General features: G+C 33.7%; 1 protein-coding gene across 22 annotated transcripts in view; it reads right to left on the bottom strand.

Moving 5' to 3' along the window:
- Positions 1–25,206, bottom strand: part of Ppfia2 (PPFI scaffold protein A2) — a 440,250-nt gene that overhangs the window by 335,710 nt on the left and 79,334 nt on the right. For all 22 annotated transcript variants that reach the window (XM_078053063.1, XM_078053070.1, XM_078053068.1 and 19 more), the window contains one exon: positions 24,895–24,948. In XM_078053063.1, the coding sequence (XP_077909189.1) occupies positions 24,895–24,948 (54 nt within the window). The remainder of the gene's footprint in view (positions 1–24,894; positions 24,949–25,206) is intronic.

Genomic DNA, 25,206 nt, shown 5'->3' with positions numbered 1-25,206 from the left:
GACAAGTTGAGGAAAGAGAGGACCCATTAACTGAGGCAGCTGTCAAGTGGGTAAGGCAAAGGCTACTAACTTTTAACAAACCTTAACGACTTAGCATGGGCTGTCATGTTCAGAATTCCTGAAAAGTTCCATGCCCAAGGGAAGTCTGCACTTGCTTGACCACCGGTTCTTTTATGTGATGGGTTCAGCTGCTGCCTGGGGATAGATATGAAAAAAGAAAATACATCTGTCTCCAAGGGAAAGCAGAGGACCCTTCTAGAATCCAACATTTGGTCCTGCTTTGATAAGAAGAGCCATCTGTCTGCCAGGAAAAAAAGAGAAAGAAGGAGAATGAGGAGAGGTAGGAGATGGAGGAGGAAAATGAGGAGGGGTAGAAGGTGGAGGAGGAGGAAGAGGAGGAAGAGGAGGAAGAGGAGGAGGAGAAAGAGGAGGAAGAGGAGGAGGAGAAAGAGGAGGAGGAGGAGGAGGAAGAGGAGGAGGAGAAAGAGGAGGAGGAGGAGAAAGAGGAGGAGGAGGAGGAAGAGGAGGAGGAGGATAAAGAGGAGGAAGAGGAGGAGGAGAAAGAGGAGGAGGAGGAGGAAGAGGAAGAGGAGGAGGAGGAGGAAGAGGAGGAGGAGGAGGAGGAAGAGGAGGAGGAGGAGGAGGAGGAAAACTTCCATAAGTCTCTGAAAAGAGTGTCTGATAAGTGTCTGATAAGCAAAGGACAAGTGAACTTTCTCATCCCTTACACCCAGGCCAAGATCAGGTGCTACTGACATTTAGAAGCACCCGGCTCTTAACCAGCACTTGACAGTAGGAAAACCCATCTGCCATTGGGAGAGGAATAGGCACCTGCTCAAACCCAGAAATATTTTGTGATAAAATGAAGGGGTCAATTGATGTGTAAGAAAGGCAAGAAACTAGCTTGTGAAAATTAATTCAAGGCAAAGATCATTTTCTAGTCTTTGCCAGAAGGAAAGGACTTGAGTATGAAATGAAGGGGCAGGGAAATGAAGGCCAAATTCTGCAGTTCGTTGCACAAAGCCAGCTTAAACTCTGGTTGAAAGAGAAGGAGTAAGACCCAAACTCCTTTACCCTTGTTCCTGCAATCCACCTTGCAAAAAGTTGCAAGAACAACAATATATCATTAGAAAAGGCACAAGAATGCAAAGAAAACCCTCACCACTCCCTAATGTTGCATAGGCATGCAGAGTTCTCCGTAAGCTGAAGGAAGAACGGGACCCCTTAGACAAATCATCTGATATTCCAATATGCATTCGAAATACAGCATACAGGCAGTACACAAATGGAGAAATTTTAAGTCTGTATTGTATTGAAAGTTATCTACAGTTATACTAAATCACAAATCTACCTCCATTAAAATCTACAGACTCAATATCCAAATTAATGACCTGATCAATACACGTTTATAAACTTTATGAATTTTATCTAAATCTCTTCTGGGTACATGGTTTGATGTTGTATTTCACACAGTTCTTGGCATGCAGTTACTACTTCCACAGTTACACAGCAATAAGAAAAGAAGGATGAAAGAGTTACAGCATAAATAATAAAATAAGTAACTATTATTGGTATGTTGAAGGAGTCAGTAAAAAAAGAGTGAAATGCATGTATAAACAAAGGGATTATTTTGGCATAAAATAAAAATTAAGTGAAAAAATCAATAGAAACGTTAGAAATAAAAAAGGTAGAATATCATAGATAAAAATTATCTTGATGGGTTTAAAAACAAATTAGATACAGTAGAAGAATTAGCAAAGTTGAAGATCAGTGAAGTTATTCACATCTGAAACAAAGAAAGAAAGAAAAAAAGAAGGAAGGAAGGAAGAAAGAAGGAAGGAAGGAAGAAAGGAAGGAAGGAAGGAAGGAAGAATGGGAAAACGAGTATAGGAGTGTAGAACATTCAAAGTTGTAAGGCATATCACACAGTTCTATACATGTATACATTTAAAAAAATAATGAAAAACAAGCTATCTATTCAAAAAGTGCAAAAAAAAATTAAAGAAAGAGAAATGAGGAAAAACAAATAGCAAATCATAGTAAAACTCCACTAAACAATCAAGATACAGAAAAAAATCTGGAGGCAAAAGGTATCATCAGGAGGCAAAAGACAAATATACGGAGGAACAATAACTAGAAATTAAAGGTGACTTCCTGTTAGAAACCATGCAAGCTAGAAAACCAGAGCAACAATTTTAATGAAAATTAAAATGTAATCTCTTAAGATTCTATCCATTGGAAAATACCTTTATCTAGGATTATATTGAAAGTAAAATACCTCATGACCCAAGTGTTTTAGTACAGAAGTAAGGATAGTTGAATTGAAATCAACTGAAACAATTTACTAGAAAAGAAAAATAACACAGTTTTCTCAAGAGAAAGGCAGAAAAGTAACTTAAAATTTAAATCAATTCATAAAAACAGCCACTAGCAAACTACAGATAGGAAAGAAGCTCTTCTACTCGAAAGAAAAGCATTACTAAAAAATCACAAAACAACAACTATTTTAGTCAGCTTTTCATTGTTGTAACCAAAACACCAAATAAGAACAACTTAGAGGAGAAAAAAGTTTATCTTGAACCCACAGTTTCAAAAGTTGCCCTCTAGAGACTAGCTCCATTGCTACAGCATATCATAGTGGAAGGACTTGGTGGAGGAGAGATGCTCATTTCACAGTGGGTTTAGGGAACAGAGAGAGCATGGGAAGCAGGAAGGGGCCACAAGAAACATGTACCCAGGCGTGGCCATGTCCTAATGACCCATCTCTTCCAACATGTCCCACCTGCCTATAGTTACCAGTCAACAATCCATTCAAACTAGACATGATCAGGTTACAACTGTCATAATCTAATCACTTCTCCTCTGAACATCTGTGCATTAACAGGAGCCTTGGAAAAAAACCTCATATCCTAAAGGTAACAAGAAGAAAATCCCATCACTAGCATCATTTACACAGAAGTTCTACTAGAAGTGAAAAGAAGTTTTTATGGTACGCTTGCAAGATAGGAGGCCAGTATAGAAAAGTCAAGTGTATCTATGTACCACCAATGAAAAACTGGAAATTATAATATTGAAGCAATTCTGAGAAAAATTTTAAAGTACTTAAATCAGAGGATGTTCCATGTTCACAGATCAGAAGATGAATACTATTATCAGTTCTCCCAAAATTGATGTACAGATTCAACTAAGCCTCAGAATGTAATTTTTCTGTCTCCTTTTGTGGGTTTTTTTAATTGAGAAACTTAAAAGCTGATCTTAAAATTTATTCAGAATGTGAAGGACTGAGAATAGATGAAACAATTTGAAAATAAGAACAAAAGTGTAGAGCCTTCAAAGATTTGAATAAAACTTTGGTAATCAAAATTCTGGTAATTGTAAAAAAAGATAGACTTATATATGTAAGATGGACCAGTGCATATGTGGTCATTTGATTTTCACAAAGGAGAAATTTAAGGGAAGAAAGGTAGTCTATAAAGAAATGGAACTGAACAACTGAAGCAGAAAAGAACGTCCTACACAAATTAACCATTCATGCCTGGATCACATGCCTAAATGTCAGAACCAAATATATAGCAATTCTAGAAGCACAGGTAGGGTAAAATCTTTTTCACATTACTTAGGCAAAAATTAATAGAACTCCAAAACAAAAATCATAAAGAAAAAAAGATAAATTGGACATCAACAAAATTCGAATTATCCTTGAAAGACAGAGTTAGAACAAGTAAGAAGACAAGCAATTGATTTTGAAAAATATTTACAATACACATTCTGATAATGAACTTGTTTCCTTCTTTTCTCTGAAAACTGAAAAAGACAAAAAGAGTTTTAATATTCATTCAGATGGCCAGTAATCACATAACCATATGCTTATATCGTTACTTATCAAGAAATAAAGACTATGCTCTAAATAGATATTAGGACATTTTCACTAGAACAGTTAAAATCAAAAGGAGTGACAATACCAAATGTTGATGAGGCTATGGAACAGTTTAGAATTCTCACACATTGATGATGCAAATGGTATGTCCCTTTGGCAAACAGTGTGTTAGTTCCTTATAAAATCAAATATGCATTTATAAGACAACCCAAAAATCTTGATTTTAGGTGTCTACTCAAAAGACACAAAAATCATATTTGAATAGTCAGAGGATATTTGCTCTTAATAGCTAAACACTGGAAATGGCCCTAATGTCTCTCAATTAGAAAGACCATGAAATATTAATTTAATAGAACACTATTCACCAACAATAAGGCAACTATTTTACAATACTGACACACACAAAAATGTAGAAGAACCTCAAAAGCATTATGCTAACTGAAAGAAGTTATTCTGTGGGAGTCTATGGATGTGAGATTTAGAAGTGTCAAAACTATAATTAAAGAAAGCAGATCAGCAGTTTCTATGGCATGAGTGGCAGGGAGGGGTTCAACTGCCAAGGGGTCCAGGAAAATTTTTAGAGCCAATTAAAAGTTCATGGACACTATCAAGTTTGCTTGTTTGTAGCTCTAGGAGACTAACCAGCAGGAACTGAATAGGGTGATTACTGTTCCTGAGAACAGAGTGGATACCACGATAGAGGAATGGGAGGGGTTAATTACTATGGGAAGGTTATAAACCAAAATATTCAGAATATGGGCCTGATAGCTTATTTGGCTGACTTTACTAGTAAAACATGGTGTATTTTGTAGCATAAAGAGATTTCTGCTCTTAGGGTTAAGTTCAAATCTATGGTTCTAGAAATAAGAGAGCTAAAATCCCAATAATATACTCTATAAAAATAACTCTTTTATCAGAATTAGTTCTTTCATGTTGTGAAGGGATCTTAATAGGTTAATTGGTAGAGATATGTCATATGTAGAGGGATAGAGTTAGGGTAAAGGTTTTTTTTCATAATAAATATATGAGTTTATCATATTAGAAGCATGGATAGGTTGCTCAAATTCATAGGAATGATATGGTGAAAATAAACGTCTTGCTGATGAAATTAGTTGTAAATATTGCAGGTGTTAGTGGATTATAAAGTGGTCCTAGGGAAAGATTATGGCTAGGGTGATATATTGATGTGGTGGTGATTGAATGATTACAGATATCTTTTAAAAAACTAATCTCACAACATACTTTTAAAAATGTGAATTTTACTCTCCACATATTGCACTTAGATAAAATTTTAAATAAGTACATTGGATGGGTTGCACACACTTTGTTATTACTCTTTAACATGGTTTCTTTCTAAGAGGTTTTCAAAAATAATTTTGATTATTTTTCTTTTTCATTTCCGTGTGTCTTTCAAATACAACTCCTGATGCACAAGAAGCAAATCTATATAAGTATGAACATAAGTCCTATAAGACATAGGAGATAGTGAAATTTCTTGAGTAGGAGAATGAAGTTAAATGTACACTTGAGGGAGGTTAAACTAGATCTAGTATTCAAAAATGGCTTCCGGAGTTAAGAGGACAGGGGTACGTGTCTGGAAAGCTCTGTAATATTTCTCAAACAATCAATATTCATTTCTGTGTATGATTGTAAGTGAAAGATTAAAGATCAAAGAGATTTGGGGTCTGGAGTCAGAGACTTTAGACTTAGTGGTATGTGGTGAAATTTCTGATAATTCCTGACAACTGTAAAAATGTAAACATGTACAGAAATTCATTTAGACAAGAAAATAACATGGAAAAGTAATTTTCCTTGATATGGTAAGGAGAAAGAGGAACCTTTAAGGCAGAGAGAGCAGTATCACATGCTGCAGGGAGGGCAGGAGAAATGAATAATGAAATTAGGTCATTGGTTTCAATTATTACAGATCTAAATATAATGTTTAAGATACTCTTTTCAATGGCAAGGCAGGGTGGAAATTATTTTGTGTAAAACAAAGGAGAGAATCATAGCTGAAAAATTCTTGCAAGAGGCACAGCATACTATTATGAGAAATCAGCCAATCACAAAGGCAATATAGTTCCATAAATGTGTTTCATCCAGGGACATGTGGAAGTTGAGAAGAAGGACTTAATGGGAAGGAAGAGGTTGCTGGAGGAAAAGGGATACTGAAGGTTAATAGGTCCCTGAGGAGGTGGGAGACAAAGGAGAGCAATGTCATGGGTAGAAACCAAGAGAGAAGGAGAAAAAATGAGATATTTATTCTTGCTGCAGCAAGTAATTTTGAAAGAAAACCATTTTCTTTCTTAAATTTTGAGTAAGTAGTTGAAGGTTATTGTATCAGTGCTATACTACATGATTAGAACTTGAAAGTGCTATTTTATTCCTATCTTTTCTAGTTACTCTTTCCTTTATCCCTCTACTTGATTCTTCCTCTCCAGGCCAGTTTTTCAGGTGATGGTTCACAATTATGTTACTTTAATGATGTTATGACTGAAGGCTACAAATGGCTCAGAGTCTTAATTATAGTCATGAAAGGATTATCACAAATCCTCACATAACAGAAAAATGCAGGTTTAATTTTACAGATAAGAAAACTGATGTTCTGTGAATATAAGTAGCTTGTCTAAAACCAAAGTATTAATCAGTAATAAAATTGGGATTAAACCCTATGGTCATTTCTTATACTTTATTCTTATCTGACTTAACCACAGTATTTAATAAATATTCTCTGTTTTTTTTTTCCCTTTGCTCTAATGAAACTAGAGTCTATTATTGCCTTTGGAGAATAGAAATCCCTTGTAATTAATTCCAAAGAGAAATTTCAGCTTTGTATCAGTCAAAGCAAACCATTGATCTTAGCTCCATTTCCACCCACATTATGACACAGGGAGGTGATTTGTCCTTTCCCAGCCCTGATTTTTTTATTTGTAAATAAAGGTAAACAGTTGCAGAGTCTGCAAGGTATTTTCTGGTTTTTCATTTCTATCAATCTAAAAATGGAATAGGTGGGAAGGAGGAGGCCTATTTTGTGAAGGAACCAAATTTAGGATTGGCTATAGGTTCAGATTCTCCTTTACTCTTTTAGATTTTAAATATGGACACTTCAAAAAAAGTCATACCATATGAGCTGGCTATGAAATTAAAAACAGAATGTTACTGAGGCTTATTGCTCATGAGCTAACAAAAGCAACGTGAACTGGATTTGTGGAATTACAAAAATGTTATTGGCAATTAGATTCAGAATTCCACCTTTATCCCATCTCAAATGGTAAACAATAGCATAAAGACACAAAAAAAGCCAGAGAGTTAAAATTTTCCCAAGATGTTAAGGACTAAGTCTTGAACTCAATCATTAAGTTCACAAATCTCTCTCTTATATAAAAATAAATCAGTTGTATCCAGGACTGTGAGGCAACAGGACTTCATTCCCCAGTTCCCTCTCTTTCCTTCTGATATAACAGTTCTAAATTTTCCTGAAAGCCCCTTACCTTGTTATGGTGGAGATAGGAGGTATCCCCAAAGCCCATGTCTTGGTCATACAAAAATGTTCAGAGGTAAAATAATTAGACTATGAGAGCTGTAATCAGTGGATTAATTCACTAATATGAATTAACTGGATGGTAATTATAGGTAGGGTGTGGTTGAAGAAGTAGGTCACTGTGGGGTGGGGTGTGCCTTTGTGTTTCATATTTTGTCCTTGGTAAATGTAGCTCCCTCTCTGCTTCCATGTCTCGAGCTATTCTTGTCCACTTTGCTTTTCTGCCATGATATCCTGCCTTACCTTGGGGCTCAGAGCTATGGAGTCAGTTGGTCATAGACAGTACCTCTGAAACCATGAGCCCAAATAAACTTTTCCTCATCTTCATTGTTCTTATCAGGTCTTTTTTTTTTCCATAGTGACCAAAAAGCTAACTAAAGCCTTTATGGCATATTTTTTTCTCAAAATTCTTTAAATATTTGCTTGGTCTAGGACTTTTCTCTTTCTGCATTCTCTCCCTGAAGGTCTCACTATTTTTATGCTTTTAAATACTATGTACACAATAGTGTCAATGAAATTTAAATCTCAGTCCACATAAATATGTCATACACTTCAAGCTAATTAACATTTCCCTTCTCATTCCCACTCCAAGTCTCTTTCCTTGGAGTCATCATTTTGGTAAATGTCATGAACATCTATCCATCTAATAGCTCAGCCCAAAACTAAGGGGCATTTTTATTTTCCCCCAATATACAACTCCAACCCATCAGCAAATCATCATTTCTAACTTGATTATATCTCAACCTGGTTCACTTCTATGTTGACATCATTCTGAATCAAATTTCCACCATATTTCCAAGATTTCTTCAGTAGCTCAGTTCCTTTCTAATTCCTCTTGCTTTAATTCTTGTCCTATTCTACTTAATTCTTAAGGGAAACCACTGTAATATTTTTTCAAAGATATATCTTATCATGTTATATCCTCACATATAAGCCTACCATGGTTTTCCAATCCACTTGAAATAAAGCACAAATTCCCATAAGATCCAACATGATCTAGTTGTTGCCTCTCACTCTGCTGAGGGCCATTACCAAGTAGGAATGACGCATCGAAATTTCCTTGCCAAGCGTACCCAATGCTGCTTAGAGGACATTCAATGGGACAATGCATGCATGCTTTAATAAGGTGACCTTGCTCAAGGACCAAGGCGGATCCGGGTTTAGAGCTGATCAGGTTTGAGGAAGTAACCGGCTCCTTGAGTTTAAGGCGTTGCCAGTTTAAAACAATGGGTTTTAGGGAAGTTGGAGATTGAAGATTATTGCTGGGATTAGGGTGTTCCTGCTGCTTGTTCCCGTTGAGTTCTCGTGATATTAAAAGGGGATTTGGAGATAGCTCATGGAGTAGGTGAATTGTGCGGGCAGACGGCAGAACGCGATTGCCCCTGGACCTGTGTGGAGGCGGTGTGAGAGCGGGAATAAAGAATTGCTGTTTGAACCTACAAAGGTGTGTGGTAGCTCGTGATTCTGGTGCCAAGCCGAGACCTTGGCATCACTCAAATCACTGTTTTGTTTTGTTTGGGAACTGGAGATTAAACCCAGGAATTCTGTACCACTGAGCCACATCCTCACCCCCCTGTATGCTTTATACTGAAACAGTGTCTAAGTTGCTTAGATCCTCACAAAGTTGCCAAGTCTGCCCTTGAATATGCAACCTTTCTGCCTCAGTTGCCTGAATTGCTGGGATTATTGATATTTGCCACCATGCTTGGGCACTTCAATCACATTTAATGTCACTCTGCCTATAGTTCACAAAATCCAAGTCATATTTAGGTCCTGTGCTTGTTGCTTTAGTATCCTAGGGATGATGTAATAAATTACCACAAAGGTGGTAGCTTCTGGATATAAACTATAACATATTTATTCTCTTACAGTTCTGGATATAAGGAGTCTGAAATCAAGGTGTCAGGAGGTTGGATTACCCCTGAAGATCCAAAAGAGAATGGATTCCATGTCTCTCTTTCAGTTTCTGGGGGTTTGCAATCCTTGATCTTCCTTGATTTATCAATGTATCACTGCAATCTCTGTCTCCATTTTCACCTGGCAAACTGCTCTATGTGTCTTGATGTCCTTTCCTCTTCTAATAAGGACACAAGTCATTGAATTTGCAGCCTATCCCTAAATCAAGGATGATTATGTCTCAAGGTCCTTAACAAACCAAATCTACAAATATCCTATTATAAAGTAATATTCTGAGGTTCTGATTGTACATGAAATTGGGGAGCATTGTTTAACTTACTATATGACTTGTCATGATTATTCTATATTTATTCCTCAGGTGATTCATCTTTCAAAAGTCACTTCCTTAGAGAGATCTTACTTGGTTTTGCCTTCCATTCTAAATTATGTCTTTCTATTCTTTCCTTTACAATTCCAGCCAAACAAGTATAATTTCAGTGAAATATTCTGAATATCTATCTATCTATCCATAAACTACATACTAAATATAAGTGTAAGGGTAAACATGTAAGTATTGAAACATGCATGTGTGTGCATGTGCTTAAGTGTAGGTATAAATGCATTTGCATGTACTCCTTGTCTTCAGTTAAGGACATTAGAACATTTCTTAACATAACTTTGTGCTGGCAAACACTCAAAGGAAACTAATAAGGAATAATTGGAGAATATCAGAATCTCCTGAAAAGTGATGAGCACTAAAGAGGAAGAAAATAAGATGGGGAGAATCATCTGTAAATCTAAAACAGCATCTTTACAAGATATAAGAAGATAAAGGAAAGATACACAATGGGAACACTTTGAATTATGAGATCCAGGAAAAAAATCACTTATTCTCTAAAAAAATAAGATACAAACTCTTTCAGTCTATAAATATTAGTGTAAGGATTATAGAGTACTCTGAGAGAATCAACAAAACAGGAGTACCTTTTAGGGCTTCCCCCCACCTGCAAAAAAAAATATATGTGATTGCCAAAGGCAATAGCATCATAAAAAAAGGAAAATGAAGGAAATCATCTTTCTGATCTCTTCCTGTAAAATTCAACCTTGATAAGAGATAAGAAAGTTAGATATGGATCTATGAATATCTGACTGATGGGATTTAGATTGATATGTGAATAATATCTTCATATACTTTAGGAAAACTTGCATTTTATGCTCATATTTTAAAATCCACTTGAATTCTTGGCACATCTCCAACATTAATACAAGTGAAATTTCCTTCCGAGTATCTACAGCTATTTTTCTTACTATAATATCTTGAAAATGGAATTCCTTCACCTTCAAGTAAATATTTAAAATTATTTTAAGAGCAATAAAATATGTGGGCTTGAGTTAATACCTTGAATATTTTAGAATTAAATTTACCAAGTACTAGAACATAGAAATCTTCATATGTTCCTTATGGCATCCAGCAATATTTGGTTTAGATAAGCAATTGAAGACTACCATATAATTCAACCAGAAAAGCAGGTTAGTGCCTCCAAACAAATGATTTCATAATCGAAAACATTTTAAATGGTATAAAGGAAGGAGTGGATGGAGGGAAGGAGGAAGAGAATATTTCCCTGTGACCCAAGACATCAGCTGTACTTTTAGTTTCATACTAGCCACTTCCTCTAAAAACAATACTGAGTAAAGGCTTTTTATACTGTAAACTATTTTTAGGGTAAGAAATATTAATCACAGTATTAACAAACGTGAAATAAAACATCATTACAAGTAACAAGTTGAAGACACATCAATTTTTAAAAGCACACTAATAGAATACCCAAAGCAACTATCGTTAGTGATGTAATCATTCTATTTGTCTATAGAACTGAAGCTTCTCAGAGTAGCAAAACAAAAAGAATACAGAATTATTGTTTAAATCATCATCCTAGTGAGTCTTTCTGTTAATTAGTATATAGGCCTTGCATTTCTGGAGCAAACTCAACTAGGTCCTCATGGCATATCCCTATTTATTGCTTCATTAAATTTACTAAAATTTTATTTAGGACTTTTATAATCATATCCATGGGAAATTAACTTTTATTTTCCTTAGCAATTGTCTTATCAGCCTTTGTTTCAAATATGGCTTTCTGTGCTATACAGACATTTAGGGTGAGGAACACGTTCATTCTGTCTATAATCACCTGCTTTTGACTGGGAGCAAGACCTGTGTCTTGCTTCTACCTAAATAAAATGTGGAAAAGGTAGTGGGAGGTAACTTGGGAAGATATGTACACACACAGAAAGAGATGGATAGAAAGAAATATGTAATAACAACCATGTGAGCTCAGGAAAGAATTCCAACCTGTAGATAAAAAAGCACCAAGCCTGTGCGTACCTTGATTGCAGTTAAACACTCTGCAAAGGTGTAGCTAAGCTAGCCTTGGACTCCTGACCCATAGAAACTGAAATAACTGTGTTGCTTTAAGGCTTAAGGTAGTAGAAATTTGTTAAGCAGCAATAGAAAACTAATGCACCTCATGAAACAACCTGGAAGTGCCTATTTTAATTGTCTTTTAGAGCTTTTAATTGTTGGTATAATTCCTTCCTTAACAAATTGTAGAATTCGCTGAAGAAACCATCTGGCCCAGGAGTTTTCTTTGAAAAGGTTTTTAATTGAAGATTCTATTTCTTTGATGTAAAGTATTATTTATGTTATTCTTTATTCATTTGTAGGTTTTAAAAATCTATTTATGTAAACTACTATTTGCATATTTCTTTATTTCCTGATGTTAACTCAGTCAAAGCTGTTTTTCTAGGAAATTGTCCATTTAATTTATAATCTTCAATTTAAAATTCATCATAAATTGTATTCAAAATATCTTTCATTGTCTGTAGGCTGTATACTGTTCAATTCTGTTATCATGGCACCCCATCTCCATGCTGAGGATCTAACCTAAGTCCTTGCACTGAGTCTATATTCCAACTCCTCTCCCTGCTTATGTTTATTTTCACTGTCACACTGGTTTATTTAATGAATTACCAGAGAGTTGGCAATGTCACTAATTTTTCAAAAGATTAACTTGTGGCTTTATTTATAGCAAAAATTACTATAAATGTATGGAACATTTATAGTAATTTTTGCCACTAATCTCATTGTTTTCCTATTCATGTATACTTTAAGTTTTATTTGCTCTTTTCTTCCCCTAAGTTCTTCAGATGAATACTTACAACAGTGATTTTTATTATTTATTTTTTTCTAGTGATTAGATTTTAATGCTATAAATTTCTAAATGGGGTTTAATTACCTTCTATATGTCAAAATGAAATATTTTAATATCACTGAATTCACAAAGGTTTTATTTATATCATTTTGAATTATGCTCTTACAAATGAGTTAATTATAAGTATCTGTGTTATTTCTAAAAATTTTAGTGCTTTTTAGTTATAAGTTAAAATAGTTTTGTCTTTTAGTACTAAATTTGCTAAGCTCCACTATTGAAAGAAAATATTGTCTGCATTATTTCAATCCTTTAAAATAAATTAAGCCTTCTTATATGGTTCACATTTGGTCATTTTTTGGAAATAAGCACAGATGTCCACACAGATATATGACTGAGGTAGTTTACTTATCGTATTGCTCAAGTTATCATTATCTTTACAGATTTCATCATATTGTTCAATTGGGTAACTGAGAAGAATATATTAAAATGTTCCACCATGGCTGAGGTTTTTCTTTGTTGTATTTTTGTTAAATTTTTTTATACTTAAATGATTACTGTCAGACGCAATTTGTATTCCTAGTATACGAATTTTTATAATGCAATATCTCTCTTGTTATATGTTATGGTTTGGATGTGAGGTGTTCCCCCAAAGCTCACATGAGACAATGCAAGAAGGTTTGGTTGAGAAATGATTGGGCTAAAACCTTAGCGTCATCAAGTGAGTTAATCCCTAGTGGGATTAACTGAAGTGGTAGGGTGTGGCTGGAGAAGGTGGGGATTGGGGCTTGGCTTTGGGTATATAATTGTATCTGGAGAGTAGAGTCTGCTTTCTGGTCACCACATGTGAACCGCTTCCCTCAGTCACACTCTCCAACCATGACCTGGGCCTCACCTTCAGCCCTGAGGAATGGAGCCAGCCTTCTATGGATTAAGACATCTGAAACCATGAGCCCTCAAAGGGACTCATCCTCCTCTATAACTGTGCTGGTCAGGTCCTTTAGTCACGGCAGCGAAAAAGGGGGAACAAAACATTATATTTCATAATCTTTTCTTAAAGTCTGTGATTTCTGATATTGACATATTACACAGACTTTTTGTTAATATATCATGATACATCTTTTCTATCATGTAATTTCAATCTTTATTCTCAAATTTTATATCTTTTGTGAAAATATACTTTCTTTTCAAGAAATTATTCTCACAGATTCATCTTGGATTGACCATTTTGCTACTTGTATTTAATATAATTACTTAGATGCATGTGTTGAAAAGTTAGGAAAATGACGTTGATTGAAATATCAACTTTTATTTAAATTAATGGCCTTTTGTATAATTCTGATCTAGTGAAATAAACCTAGTATTTCTGGATAGACATATCAAGATGATTTTTTTAAAAAAAATTAAAAAGTTGTTAATAGAAGAAAATATTAATGGATGTGAATTACCCATTATAATATGGGATGAAAAGAAAGTAAAACAGAGTAAATACAAATTTACACAAAACTTCTCTTCATGCTCTAGTTAAAGTGTAAAATTCCCTGTGAGTAAAATGTAAGAAAATTTTGATAATTTATGTACAAGATTTAATAACTTTCAGAGGACCTTGGTGAACTCTGTAAGTAAAATGTTGATTTTAAATGAAATCTTCTACTCTTCCTATAACACTTCAGATTTTGTAAATGCACTTCAAATGTCTAAAATATCACTTTGAAAAATGATTTAATAGCTTATCATAAAATTTTTATGAATATTCCTCTTATGTGGTATATTTCAGTCAATGTATATTTTAATTTTAAGTAAGAATTCTGCAGAATCTCAATTTCAATTTATTATGAGGATACAATCAGATTTCTTTTTAAAGTGCCTGTAGTGGCTATGATTAATGTTAAGTTTATTTTATAAAAGAATATGCATGCAATTTCAAGCATTTACATTTTGCTAATGTATGTTCTTTGACTGTAGGCATGTGAAAAAGATTATCTCCTTATAGAAGAGTAATTAGAACAGGCTCTTTTCCTTCCATGTAAGTATCCTTAATCCAAAGACCAAGGTTTCCAAGATAGGGCTGTTGGTGTCTAACAGCCCCTAGTAACCTAGGGACTGAAAAGGAGAGAATCCCAAGACACACCAGTCTTCTTTTCTTACTTGGTCAAACTTTATTGATTCCTAATGGCAGGGGCACATTTTCATAATATTAGCTCCTTTTTCCTCTTGCAAAAGGAAATAGAATAGCATCTTACCAAGATCCTGGAGAAGCAGCAGCAGCAGCCCAGATATGTACATGCCATCCTGAAGACTGGCCTCTAACCTTCTTTCTTAGAAGACCCTCTGACCACAGTTATGACTCCATTTAGGACTAGCAAGCCAAGCATCTTCCAGTTGCCTAATTATTTTGAGGGTGAAGAGGTGTTTAGCTGTTAGGATGACTGTCACAAAGAGGGTGTCTGGGACTATCTCAGAAAAGCCACCCATAAATAATTTCAAGAAAGATACTTAAAAACCAGTTTTAATTTTATATTCTTAATAACTTTAGCAATTAAATTTAAACTGATGTACTGTAAGCAAGTTGTAGCAGCAAGCTTTGTTAGTTGATAAGCTCTATAGAATTGATGTACTTCTAAAGAAGTTAAGCCCTTGATTTACTTCCATCCAGAAGAAAGAGTAGTGTAAATTTCTCTGAAAGACCTGGTTTGGTGTTTACCCCTGAAGAAAAGTCTTTGAATAAATAATCCTCCACCAATATGATCATTATTTCCCTGGTACACAAAACTAATCAGTCACTTATATAACACCTTCTATACTTATATTTTTAAAAGAAATAATTGCTAGCAAAATGGAGTTTTCAAGGTCTATAGCACTGCAATGATATGTTACTTTTTTCTACAAGTTCCTAGATTAGTAGAAAGTACACAGAGAGCATTACAAAAATGTTTTCTCAATAAACTTATCCTTACTTTATATTTTTCACATTTTTAACAAGTAATTAAATGTGTAAAGCTTAATTCATACATCTCTTTTTAATTTCAGATAAACATCTCAAATTATAAGCATCTTTGATAAAAAATAAAAATAGCTCCATTTTATTGTGATAGATAAGAATGGTCTAATTAGACATCAGTCTCTGTTGAGTCAAGTACTCAAAAAACTAAAAAATCTGTTCTAGTTTCTGTAGAAAGACATATATAAATATAAATACATATATATTTATAGATACATATAAATATATGCACATATATATTTATAGATGTTTATAAATTGTTTTATGTGTATTTATACATGTTGAAATGAATATATATATAAGCATATATAAAATCAGTATATAGTAAAAACCAGTATAAATAAAAAAGAAAGGAAGAGAGGAATCAAAAAGAAAACAAGGGAGAAACAACAAAATATAAATGTTTAGAATTTCTGTTGTTGAATTGAAAACTCTGATAACTATTTTGAGGGAAAAGATAGTTGAATTAAAATAATTCATATTGGATTTTAAATTAGACAAACAATAGACTAAAATATATATTATATACATATTTTTAAACATTTTATTAACAAAAATTGAGTATTTTTCTAAAAATACAGGTTTTCAAATATATTTTGCTTGTCCTATTGTATTTAATTCATATATTGGTTTTCCTTCAATTCTTTTTCTTTAAATATATTTTCAATAAATTAATTAGAAATTAACCATTAAGTAAAAAAACATCAAAAAAAGCTTATGTCTAACAAATAATTGTCTCATTACATTGAAATTTTTCAAATAATTGAGGATACAGAAGAAATCATTTCTCAAATGTTTCCTTTTACATTAACTATCAGTTATAGAACATGCTAAGAGATCTCAAAAATGCTTCTCATTTTCAGCAGTTATCCTAAACACAGTTTATTGACATAGGCAATTTGCTATCTTCTCTCTGGCTTACCATTTGCCTCCTTCCTCCCATCTGACTCATATCCCAGTTTCTGCCCTTTACAGTCTCACATCTTGGTTCTCATTACCTTATCAAGTAGTCATCTTGGAAATGGTTTTATTATCTTTTTATTTCATCAGTATGATCCATGTAAAACTCTTGTGACTTTGACATACCACATTCTAGGGGTAAAGATAACCCTTACTATTACCATTCTTCATTGGCCTGCCTTAGGATAGCTCCAACCAGGCATCCATCTTCCAAATTAACAGCTGTGGTTCAGTAGTCATACATGTCCATGTTATGGTTTGGAAATGAAATGTCCCCTAAAAGCTCTTTCAGGAATATTCAGAGGTGAAATAATTAGATTATGAGAGCTGTAACCTAATCAGTCCATCCTAGTTTGAAGAGACTGAATCATAGGAACTGTAAGCAGGTAGAGCATGGCTAGAGAGGGTAGGTCTTTGTGGACCAGCCCTGGAAGGGTGCATATTCCCTGTGACTCCTTCCCCAACCCTCTCTTCTCTTGGAACTGCTTCCTTTTTTTTGCCAGAAGCTTCCCTCTGGTGGATATGTCAACTATTAATTAGATACACAAGTCTAAATTGTAGTCTAGATCAATCCAAGAGTGTGATCTAGTCTAGAGGGATACATTTTTTTTTCAGTTACTATTCTCTAAGTGGTACTTAAGTTTTTAAATAAGTTAGGATCATTAAGGGAGGGAATACAGGTAGAAAAGAATTCCATGGCCCACATAAATGACCCATCCAACATGCTAACCTCTCAATTCCTTGCTGTCATCAGTTCCCACAAGCTTTTCTCCTACAGTGCTTCATCACCACATCAAGGACCACACCCTGGATCTTATTAACAACTAGGAATATTCAGGTTCTGAAGTGCTTAAATCAAGTAGCTATGTGATGACACAACACTTTGTAATTTTTGCTCCTTAATCGTCTCTCCACTTCATATCCTATATTGGTTCTCGTGTCCTCTCACTTCTGTCATAACTAAGCTCTTTGAAATACTTGTCTGTAGCCACTGAATTAAGTTCTTTGTCTTACATTTAAATTTCCACGCCACTGGAAACTTGATTTCACCCTAATTATGCCACTAAAATTGTTTTAACCTTGATCACCACTTAATGTCTTACTATATATCCTGGACACTCTATTTTTTTCTTAAATTCATGACATCACAAAACTGCTTGTAGGTCTTTTAATCCTCTCTTAACCTTGCATTTATGATTCTTTACCTTTCTGGTATTATTTCCATGTATCATCTGTATTTAGTCCCTTTCTGGGTATATTTTTTCCCTGACATTTCTCTTTTCCTTATCTCAAATGTTTTTCTTCCTCAGAGCTTTATTCTGAACTCTTCTATTTCTGATTGCATTTTTTTTTGTGGGGGGGATGATTTCACATACTCCAGTAGCTTCAGTAAGTTTTTCTACATGTCCAAATCATTGGTTTAAAATTTAATCTCACCTTTAAATTTCAAAATCATTCATTTATTCCCAACTTGGTCATCTCAATTTAATGTATCTATAAAGGATTTCATTTCCCCTTCAAAAATCCTCAAAGTCATGAGTTTCTTGACACTATGAATGGTCCTTTCATTCATTCAGTTGCCAGAGCAGAAATTTCAAATCTTAGAATTGACTTCCCCATAGGTCTCATTTTCCTCCCTCCAGATGACCATTATTCTCGTGTGTTTACTCTATCCTCATGGTCTCATCAATCAGCTCCTCTCCCCAGTCTCATTGTCACTATATTGGCTCATATGAACCATTTTTGTTTTATTTTTTTAACTGAAGTTTCTCCTAAAATATTGCTCTTGACTAGTTCTGTTTCTTCAACTGTTCTCAAAATTTTTATTAACACATAATAATTGTACAGTGTGTTATTTCAACACTTGCATATAATCTATACCAATTAAATCAAGGAAGTTTCTACTTTACCATCCTTCTGTGTTTGCAGTCTTCAAGCTCTTATCTTCTAAATAGTCATAAAAGTTAAAACAAGTTATAATGAACTATCGTATCATGTGCTACAGAGTATTAGAACTTATTACTTCTATATAACTGTTTTGGTACATATTATCCAACCTCTCACTAGATCCCCTCTGCCAACCCTTTCCAACCTCTAATAATCAATACTATAAATTCTGGGGATGGTGTTATGGCTCAGTGGTGGAGTGTTTGCCTATCAGGTGTGAGGCACTCTATTTGAGCCTCAGCACCACACAAAAAATAAATAAGTAAAATAGATTTATTTAAAAAAGAATTCATGAAAGAACAGGCATAAAGCCATATTTAAAAATATTATGAATTTTGATCAACTTTTAAAAACATATGAGAGAGAAAATAAGAAATTTTTATTTTAGAATCTGACTTAACAAACAAAAATATCAACATTATAATTTTTGTCATTATCCTTCTGGGGACTGAAAAAACTTTTTCATTTATCTCTGTGCTTTAGATTTTTCTATAATCCACTCCTGAACTAAGGAAAAGAAAATATTTCTAAAGGAAATATCTGATGCTCCTATTTAAAGATTTAATGGTTCCTCACAGTCCTTAGTATAGAATACAAATTCCTTCCATGAATTTGCTCATATTCTTGCCTCTAACTAACTTTCTAACCTTTATCTCACCACTGTCTCCCATTCTCCACTCACTTTATATTTTTATTTTTTACCTATGCTATGCAAATGCAGTTTCCTTTGCATAAACTACCATGTTCTGCCCCTTCATTAGGCAAAATTCCACTCATCTGCAAATTTTCAAGATAAACATTTCATTCTGTTGGCTTACCTGAATTCTCCAGCTCCTTTGTGTTTTTTTTTTTCATCAATTGGATTATATGATCTTCCTACTCACTTTCATTTTACCTGGTTCCTATATGACTCTATAATTATTTTTTTTTACCAAACTGTCTATCTAATTATATTGTAAGATTTTGAAGAAAATAACTATGCATCTCTAAATCAAATGTCTAGCATATAATGTCTACTCAGTTATACACTAAATTTGTAATAAACAAATCAAAAGACAAAAGGAAATAATAAGAAAGATAAGATTCAAGTTAAATTAATTAACTTGAATTATATCACAGTTCAGATTCCTATCATTTTATCTATCTTTTGAATTCGGTAGAACATTAGTGGCTTTTGACTAATCAAAATCAGTTTGAGAGATTTTTTAAGTTTTAATCCCATTTAAACTCAGTCTAAATAGCATCCTCAGGAAGCTAAATTTATTTTTTCAAAAAATTTATAATGTGTTTACCTGAATTGCTAAGAACCATCAAGAAGCTATAAAACGAGAACAGAAAGTACAAAAATACAGAATGTGCAATTCTTTCTCCTCAGTGGGGGAAAAATTAATAGAGCTAAAGAATGTTCAGGACAGTGTGCATATCAAGCCTAAGAATGAATCAGATGGCAATTCACATATAATCCCACTCTAGAAATAAAAAAGAATCTTCAACATTTGGAAAAAGAAATAGAGAAATTTAGAAAACTAATCTCTGTAGGCAGCGAATTTATAGATTTTTTTTCTAAGATCACAAAAATTGGAAACAAGCAAAAAATATTAAAAAGGGGGGATTGAATAATCTCAATAGAATTCTTTCTGTTAATTTCTAGGTGGGGCCATAAGATAAACTCAGCCTAAAAACCTCAATATCATCTTGTGAAAGAATGAAACGTTTCCACATTTGACCAATTTTGGTATGTACTATTTTTTGGAATGTATTTCATATATTCTGAAGTTTCACCCATATCACTCTTGATTAGATTTTGTCCACATTGACCTCTAAAAGATATCAGAAAGGATAATACAGTAAATAGCACATTAATGATGAGAATATTTTTTAACCCAAATCTCAAAATGAAATACCCTTCATCATGTATGTTAGTCTGCTGAAATATGCATCACCAGACTTATCATTTTTTGGCCAATCTGATCTTCAATCTTTAGATCTCATAGCTTACAGTCTAGGAGGAATTTGGGTACCAGGCCATGTCTGGCCAACATCTCTAAACCACCAGCTCATGGGCTCAACAGGGATTATTAACATCTCACACTCTGGTTCCACACTGAACTTCACACCTGGTTCCTGCATTGCAGATGTACAATAGGATTCATAGATTGTACCCTAGTTCTTGAATTTCCAAAATTCTCCTGGCCATCAGAAGCTGAGATGCTTACATCTTATCCTGGATTGCCTAGTGTTGGCTGACAATTGGCTTACCTGGGACATGCTGATTCCTAACACTTCCCAAGTTTTTCACATATTAATACTGTTAATATTTTAAAAAACTGTAAAATGTGACAAAGTAGTCAACAATCATTGCTCAGTATCCATCAGAGATTGGTTCTCTCATGGATACCCAAATCTGTGCATGCTCAAGTTCCTTACATAAAATAGCATACTATCTGCATAAAACCTACACACAAGTTCTCATACTTTTACACTGTATTGTTTAGAAAATGACTACGCAGAACAAGTCTGTACATTTTAGGTACAAATAGAATTCCTTTTTCAAATATTTTAATTTGCATTGGGTTGAATCCACAAATACAGAATCTGGGATAGGAAGAGTCAAGTATATTTGAAAAATAGTATTTAACTTAATTATTATATTTTACCCTTAGATTTTAATTATCTAGTTTATTTCCTTTATCTTCCTATATAGATGCTATGCTATGTTTTTATACTGTAGGTTAATCTGTGTCAATTTTTTTATTAATAGGAAATCTATGAAGATGCAGAATATTTTATATAATTTTCAAAGATAGATTTAAGTTAATATTTAACAGATAAAATGCTGAATGAATGTTCTCTCTCATGAATGCATAGCTATATAGTAATTTCTTTACCAAAATAAAGGATTTTTGGTGATGAAAGAGTTTATTTTATGTGATGAAAAACAATTTTGTTGGGTGTGATGGCACACACCTGTAATCCCAGTGGCTCAATAGGCTAATGCAGGAGGATCACAAGTTCAAAGTCAGTCTCAGCAATTTGTCAAGGCCCTAACAAACTCAACAAGACTCTGTCTCTAAACAAAATATAAAAAAAAGTGCTGTGGATGTGAGTCAGTGGTAAAGCCTCTGGTACCAAAATTAAATAAATAAGTAAAAATTAAAAAGGAATAATCTGCAAGTTATATTTGTTGCAGCACTTAATTTCCAGTTACTAAATTTAAAAAACAAGTCTCTTCAAATCTTGTTCATAAGAAAGCCATTGCTTTTACACTTTTTGAATTGCCCCTAGAAATCATTAATGAGCAGTTCTGTCTTTCATTATCATTATTAGCATTGAAACTGAGATTTCTTGAATTTTTGGAAAATTTACTTAACACTTATTGTCAAAATATTAATACAAAATATGCCTGGAGTTCCTCAAATTTATCCTTATTAAATATGCAAATTTTCCATAACACTTGCGAATATGACACAACATTTTATGCATGCCTTACAATTTGAAATAATAAATACTTATGTGTACCCAGATCAAAATTTTCAGTTCTTAAAACATGCCATTTTATTTCAAGATCTTTCTGAGTTCTCTATTATTCTGGTAAAGAAATTACTATATAGCTATGCATTCTTGGGAGAGAAAATTCATTAGCATTTTATATAGTCTGTTAAACGAATAAAAAAATAAAAGAACCTTAAATTTCTTACCAATGCAACTTTTATGATAGAATGCTTTTAGTTATGCATTGAAGTTATACAAAATACATAACTTTAGAAATAGACAATAGTATTTGATCTATTAATGACATTTAAAAGAGAAAAATATAAAATTTGAAATGAATTTAGATTAATTTATTTGGCTTTCAGTTTTCTGACTTGTAATTAAATTTAAAAGCTTTATTTAAAAATCATTCTATGTATTTATTTATTGGTACTAGGGATTGAACTCAGGGGCACTTGACCACTGAGCCTCCTCACCAGCCACATTCTGTATTTTATTTAGAGACTGGGTCTCACTGAGTTGCTTATTACCTAACTTTTGCTAAAACTGGCTCTAAACTCCTAATCTTCCTGCCTCAGCCACTTGAGCAGCTAAGATTACAGGTGTGTGCCACTGAACCCATCTACAACTCATTCTTATATTACTTAAATAATCCTGGCAAATTTGATCATTTCACCTTCATACTTAAAAAATTTTATAAAAACTTTAAAGAGGGCTAAAGAAAATGACTTTATTACATTGACTTTATTACTTTATTAAAATCTGGGGTGTGAGAATCTCAACCCAATCAATGAATTAATCTCTGATGGGATTAACTGAGTGGTAACTGAAGTGGTAGGGTTTGGCTGGATGTGAGAACTCAGTGCATGGCTTTGGGATATATACATTTTGTATCTGAAGAGCGGAGTCTCTCTGTGTTTCCTGATCACCACGATGTGAGCTGTTTCCCTCCACCACCCTCTTCTGCCATGATATCCTGCCTCACCTCAAGCCCTGAGGAATGGAGCCACCCTTCTATGGACTAAGACTTCTGAAACTGTGAGCCCTCAAATAAACTTTTCCTTCTTAGAGTTGTTCTGGTCAGATCCTTTAGTCACAGCACCGAAAAAGCTGATTAAAACACAAAGGGTTTCTTTCAACAGCCAGACCCCAGGCCCACTCAATTTTCCATGTTTGCAAATATGCTCTCTTAAAGGATATGATAAACTAATCTAGCATGTAAATAATGAATAATATTTTTTTCACTATTTGTAGAAGAGATGGGTTTAGTTTAACTTTGTTCCAGAACAAGTCCTTCTCAAACTTATCTCTAATGTAGAATTCTTTAAGGAATCGTTGAACAGATGAGGGAAGTATTTAATAGGATGGATTTAATTTTCATATAAAAGGAGAATGGTGCATACAGGCACAGAGCAAGGCAACAGGTTGAAATTACATCACATCAGCAGTACCTACAATACTTAAATACAAGCTGGTCTTATAAATATATATCCTGGGTTGACTTATATGTCATCTTTATTTATGCTGCAAGATAATATAAGTAGTTGTCTGCAGCCAATACATTTTTCCTACATAAGTTAAGATGAAGAAAATCAAAACAAAGGAAAGAATTACAATTTGTTGTTTAGCTCTTTCTTAGGAGCAACTTGATTAAGATTAAGTAACTCCATTACATGTGTTATGCTTTAGATATGAGGTGTCGGCTAAAAGTTCACGTGTGAGGTAATATGAGAGTATTCAGAAGTGAAATGATTGGATTATGGGAGTTACGACCTGTTGGGGATTGATTGGACAGTAACTGTGTGCATATAGGGTATGACTGGAATAAGTAGGTCACTGAGGGCATGACATGGGGGTTTATATATTTTCTTAGTGAGTAGAGCTTGCTCTCTGCTTCCTGGTTGCCATATTCTGAGCTGTTTTCCTCTGTCAGGCCCTCTGCCATGTGTTCTGCTTCACATTGGGTCCAGAGCTATGGAGTTGGCCAACCATGTACTGAACCTCTGAATACATAAGCCAAAATAATCTTTTCCTCCTCTAAATTGTTATTCTTATTTTTTTTTTTTTTTGGTCACAGCTATGAAAAACTAACTAAAACAACAGGAGAGTGAAACAGAAGAGGAAAGAATTTCAATTAAATGTTATCTTTTCTATATTTCACTGGTGTTTTAATGAAATTATGTACTTTACTGACATCCCTAGGTGAAGCATATCTAAAAACTGGCAACATTGAGTTTTATGTGTCCCTCATTAAATTTCTCCATGGTAAGTGAATGGCAAACAGTGATAAGAATTTGTGCACTGACTATTTGTTAAAATAAATCAAATCTGTCATGTAACTTTATACACTTTGAATTCATATTTGTATCTCTCCTGATATTATGGGAATGTCATTTTGATCAATGTTTTCTCAAATAAGAAATCACAGTAAGGACCAAGATGTTCTAATACTAAGACATCAAGCTCCTCTTATTGCTTAGAAGTAATGTTTAAAAATTAGAGAAAAATTTAAAATAAACTATCTCTAATTTTTTTTAAAAAGATTTCTGGGTTAAATAGGAAAGAAACAATAATATCAAGAATCAATGGTATTTGTAGCATAAACATAATTTTTATCAGTAAATAGAAAATATAGTGCAACAAAATTCTACCCTCATATTTGGAATGGTAAACTTTCTAGTTAGAGTAATCCATTAGCAGAACATAAATTATTAATATATTCTAATGAAGTTTTTGTTCATATTTCAATGCCTATAAATGAATAAATGGAGATGGATTTCATGAGTAATTACAACATTTTAAAACACCAGACCACACTTCAAAACAAATTCAGGTTTTTGAGTTAATTACTACAATAGCTATATTTCAAAAAAGTACTTATATATGGCATATGATAAACAGTCATCTGATGATCTGGCATATACACAATTCAATTTGTCAACACTTAAATTTAATGAAGAATCTAACTTACCGGTGGATCAGCCCCCTTAGAACCAGTCAGCCCTCCTGTTAGGGATTCGATATCCTGTAAAGGGGAGAGGTGTGATTGTAAAATGGCTACTCAATAGCATGGAGCATTCCCCAGTCCCACAGCATAATACTATCTTCAATTGTAATGTTAGGGCAGTTCAGCGACTCTTCTTCTTTTTACAATCTGACATTCAATTAGTACTACACAAATAGGTTGTATCTAAAGATATATATAATTTTTTCATCTCTGTAGAGTCTGTAGTATATACATATATACTTGTGTTTGTGTGTGTGTATATATATATATATGCAT

The sequence above is a fragment of the Ictidomys tridecemlineatus genome, chromosome 6, assembly GCF_052094955.1.
Source record: "Ictidomys tridecemlineatus isolate mIctTri1 chromosome 6, mIctTri1.hap1, whole genome shotgun sequence".
NCBI lineage: Eukaryota > Metazoa > Chordata > Mammalia > Rodentia > Sciuridae > Ictidomys > Ictidomys tridecemlineatus.
This window is presented reverse-complemented; position numbering and strand designations above follow the sequence as displayed.